The sequence below is a fragment of the Protomyctophum parallelum genome (assembly GCF_964188405.1).
Source record: "Protomyctophum parallelum genome assembly, chromosome: 17".
Classification (NCBI taxonomy): Eukaryota; Metazoa; Chordata; class Actinopteri; order Myctophiformes; family Myctophidae; genus Protomyctophum; species Protomyctophum parallelum.
In genome coordinates, this window is record NC_139719.1 from 12,281,775 (window position 1) to 12,286,774 (window position 5,000).

The 5,000-nt window shown below is 47.7% G+C and overlaps 1 protein-coding gene across 1 annotated transcript in view; it reads right to left on the reverse strand.

Moving 5' to 3' along the window:
- The window catches only part of aatkb (apoptosis-associated tyrosine kinase b), a gene marked incomplete at its 5' end in the record, with an annotated part of 65,243 nt that overhangs the window by 16,461 nt on the left and 43,782 nt on the right, over positions 1-5,000 (reverse strand). The window contains one exon of the mRNA XM_083787463.1: positions 2,929-3,079. Coding sequence (XP_083643589.1) covers positions 2,929-3,079 — 151 coding nt within the window. The remainder of the gene's footprint in view (positions 1-2,928; positions 3,080-5,000) is intronic.

Here is a 5,000-nt window from a genome sequence, read left to right on the forward strand (position 1 = left end):
ATCCCATCCCGGGACAAGTCATTCCGTCCGTGGGTTCGGCGGCTCACGCGAGCTCAGAGGAAACATCGAAGCCATTGTCTTGGCTGCGAGGGAGGGCTGCATGGCACCAGTTAGGACCAGTACGCAACACACTGGAGCCATTATCCTGCAGCTCTGTGACATACAGTAACAGCCCTGAGCTGAGTTGTAGTGATAAGTGTTGTAAACAATGGCTCCTTGCCTATATGGCCTGTTGTCTTCTGTCCAGGCCCTGCATGTTCATGTGTGCTGGACTAATGCTGAGGTTTTCAACCCTTCATATCAAGGTCCGTTATTTACAGTATATGTATATAATGAAAACGACAACAAGTTTCATACATGTGTTTCCGTTTTTAAACCCAACATGACACACTGAATGCATCCCAACATATAGAGGGTATGCGTGTGATATCATCAAGATACCTGGAAGTTATGCAGGAACGCCTACTGAGTGGCTTTCTGGTCTGAACTCACTTTGCCACTCACTTTATGCATGCGCATACTGTATATACCCTCTGCGCATATCCCTTCAAATTCGAAACCGTAACGTCATTTCTTACACGTCTCCATAGCAAATACAGTAACTCAATTTCCATTTGACAGTGTCTGCTGTCTGCTCTCACTAGGCCGAGCGCTGCTGAGCAGAGCAGCCATTTGAAGAATGTGTGTGGCTAATAATGGCTACTATAAGGCAGGAAGTTCTTGCTTATGGAGACGCACATCGGCTTAAATCACTCGGAGCTAAATGGAAGTCCTATTACGCCTTCCTCTCCGGCCCAGTACATCTGAGAGTGTTCCCTCTGCTGAGCTGCCGGGGGTATAGTTGGACAATCCTCGGGCCTAATTCAAATCCCATTTTCAGATTGTTCAACCTCTGGTTGCATAACTCAAATTCATAGAGCGGCACTGCCTGGGAGCATTTGGAGGTGGCTGGCTGTGTGTAATTGCGAATGTAATTTGCTTCGGCAAATTTGTGAAAGTGTGACCGTGGGTTGGACGTTTAGTGTATAACATTGTGTTGTGCATGTTTAACCTTTACGTTAAGTCTTGTATTCATTCGACTAGTACATGCAAATGCTGTATTTATGGGAGTGTGTGTGGGAGTGTGTGTGTGTGTGTGTGTGTGTGTGTGCGTGCGTGCGTGCGCCTCATCGTCCCCACGGCTTTGCACCAAGGACCACTCTACAGCCCCACCTATCCCCTCGACTCCACTCTACAGCCCCACCTATCCCCTCGACTCCACTCTACAGCCCCACCTATCCCCTCGACTCCACTCTACAGCCCCACCTATCCCCTCGACTCCACTCTACAGCCCCACCTATCCCCTCGACTCCACTCTACAGCCCCACCTATCCCCTCGACTCCACTCTACAGCCCCACCTATCCCCTCGACTCCACTCTACAGCCCCACCTATCCCCTCGACTCCACTCTACAGCCCCACCTATCCCCTCAACCTATCCCCTCAACAGATCATTCTGGGGGTCCTGGAAATGAAAAGGTTTCTGCAAAGACATTTTGTATGGTCTCTCGACCATAGCCGGGTGCGGCTTGGGACAGTCTGGCCCGCAGGCGAACTGCGTGGTACGAGCGCATTAAGTCCAACCACACTCTGGTGTCATAAGTTTATCGGGCCAGATCTGTTCTGCTGCCCTCAGCTCTATACGACAACACCAGCCATTGTCACACGCATCCACCGGCCAGATAAGGAGAGGGCGAGAAAGGAGGAGGGCCTGAGTAAAAGAAAGGGGGATATTCTCATCAGGGTATGGCGCGCTGGCGTGCCTCACATTCCACGTAGCAGCAGTGTAGGCTGGCTTGGCCTGGCGGTCATTATGCAACAGGCAGATGTTTGTGGGAGAGAGTGATTTGAGGGACAGAGAGAGAGAGAGAGAGAGAGAGAGAGAGAGAGAGAGAGAGAGAAGGGGGGGCGTTGAATAGCACATAGTTGATTCCCTGGCGACACAGGGCAGTAGAGCCAGCGGGATAGGTGGAGGCCCAACCATGGCCAACAAATAGGGCGTTGGTCACTCACTCCAGGGCCAAATTCTTAAATCAGACCAGAAGTCCAATGTACCTCACCTCACCCATCATGTACTGCTCTCATCACACCCTGCAAAAGTACTTACAGTTGCTGAACCGCAGCTGGCAACGTTTACAAAGCTTCATTCCAAGAGAATGAATATTCCATTATCACGGCACTGACACAATGGTTCAGAAATGACATGACGTTCGTTCGGATCTGCCGTTGCAGCTGTGCCTCCATGTTGCGTCAGTTTATGACCGAGGCGAGTCCGTCGTATGAGAACTGTTCAGAATCTACCACGCCTATGGACTGCAACATGATGATAGTGTTGGGCTGACATTTTTTGAAAATAGTTTTTTTATTCTCCTTTCAGTTTCACTGACTGTAAGTAAATGGGCTCTATGCACACAGAATAACTCTTCCTACTTCTGGGCCGGCCAAACGTTTTAATTAACGACCCCCATAACTCTGAGAGTGTACAAATGGAACCAAATGGATCCGTAGCGGTCCATTTGGCTCCATTTGTACACTCTCAGAGTTACACACCCGTACGGGACCATTTGGATCCCACTCAAGGACACATTGAGACGTCCACTGGTGTAGCAGAATGTTTCCAGTGAACCAACAACAATATCAGCATCCTGACTCTGTTTGACCAGAATGGAACAGAGACTTACTTCATTAGCATTATCGGTAACACCTGTAAAGGAAGTGAGGGAAGGGGCCCAACTTAAGTTCTTTCCAAAATGTGTGCATATATAGCCCATTGACCGTAAGTATATGGAACAGTCAGCCTGATCTGGAGGGCTGTTTGGCCACAGTATGGAACGGTCAGCCTACCTGATCTGGAGGGCTGTTTGGCCACAGTATGGAACGGTCAGCCTACCTGATCTGGTGGGCTGTTTGGCCACAGGGAGGCAGACCTCGGTGAGAGGCAGGATGTACACCTCGGGACCTCCGCTCTGGGAGGCCGGAGACGCACGCAGGGTCTGGGACAGGTCTGCATGGTACTCCTCCCCATCTGCATTCTGGAACTCCTGGAAAACACACAAACACACACACACTGTCAAGGGTGACGTAGCCTCGGAAACCCAGACGTTTTTATTTCCACGAAGAGGTTCAACCTCTTATCCAGGTTCAAGACTACCAAACTCTTGGGAGTCAGAACTTCGCCCCTTTCGGCCTAAAACGGAATTAACCCTAGCACGCACACACACACACACACACACACACACACACACACACACACACACACACACACACACACACACACACACACACGGACAAACGCGCACATGCACACACAGGTCACTGAGGTTAGCTTTAACGAGGCTGAGGAGACCACCACCACCACAGGAGATAAAGGCTGCAGGTTGCTTGTAGAATGGCAGCTGGCCAGCTGAGCTGCCATGAAGCAATGTCTTGACAGCAAGATTGCAGACAAGCAACAACGATCAATGTAAAACACCCACGGTTTTCACAAAACCTACAATTCAGAAAAGAGAAAAACCCAGAAAGCACAATAATAGCCACCTGTCAAGACGTCTTTCCGTCATCGTGACCTATCCATGTGTCAAGAGGAAGCGTCATATAAAACATACCTAACTGGAAAAAATACATTGTTTTACTTAACCCATTTTGACCTGAGATCAGTCGTTCTTCGATTTTTCAAAAATAGCAGACCTACAAGCTCATAGAGCGCCACTCGGTGGCTCGCTATGAGCTTGTAGATCTGCTATTTTTCAATAGCTAAAGCATAACATAATGCTAACACCAAAAGGGGTTCCCGCCCGCCCAAGTAAAAGTAAAAGTGGTCAATGTATCAAGTTTTCAAATGTATCAAAATTCTACTAGCTCACAATGGCCAAACAAGTGGAAGTGGTTAATATTTCGTAATAATAATAATCAAAATCTACAAAGTAACTAGTAACTAAAGTTTTCAAAGAATTGTAGTGGAGTAGAAGTAAAAGTACTCCAGAACAAGACAGTAAATGTACCTCATGATTGTACTTAAGTACTGTAAAACAGTATAATAAATGTACCTATAGTTACTTTACGCCACTGCTCATCATGACCGCACTGATGTGCCTTTTATTAAATTACGTCTACTGTGTGCAATGATGATATAATAATACAATAATACCACTACTACGTCTACTATGTAATGCCGACACAGTTTGTGTCAGCAGAACCAGAATATGAGCCCAACAAATCCACACCTTAGAGTATATGAATAGAGACGGCCCCCGGAGGAAACCCGGAGGCGAAATGGACATAGTGGCCGAATTTGGTATTGCAGCACTGGGCCAAACTCATGAACGCGCTGGTCCGTTGACTATCGTTGTGCACGTTCATGAGCGCTGTTTCATACGTGAACGCGTGCAATGATAGTCAACGGCCAGTGACTCACATGTGTTTGGGGCAAATTCATCCCAGAATGCACTCTGTTCCCGAGTGAAATCGCCTCATGCGCTTTTGAGCAACTTAATGCAAGTGGATGGGAGGAGATATCCAGTGCCGTCTCTATTCATATATACTCTGATATACTCTATATAATCCACAGATTCCACACAGATTATATAATATTGTTGGCTAGGTTCTGTTGGGCACTGGTGATTGCTTCACATATAAGGGAACCAAAGCAAAGCAAAACACACTGTACTGTCCTAGTTATATGTCTGTAATGGGACATTGTACACAAAGCCACTTGTGTTTCCCCAAAACACATTAGCAATAAAAAGAATTACCTCATCCACCACTTTAAACTGAAGAAAGATTGCGTTGTTAAAGGAGCATTCAGTGATTTGGGTGATTTGGAAAACCCCCCGGTACGCCCCGGTAACAAGATGTGCACATGCACAGACTACAGTGGGGGGGACACGTGACAGGCCAACAGCAGGCCCACCCCCGCTCGATCATGATTGGTGGAAGGCCCATCTCTATCCTGATTGGATGAAG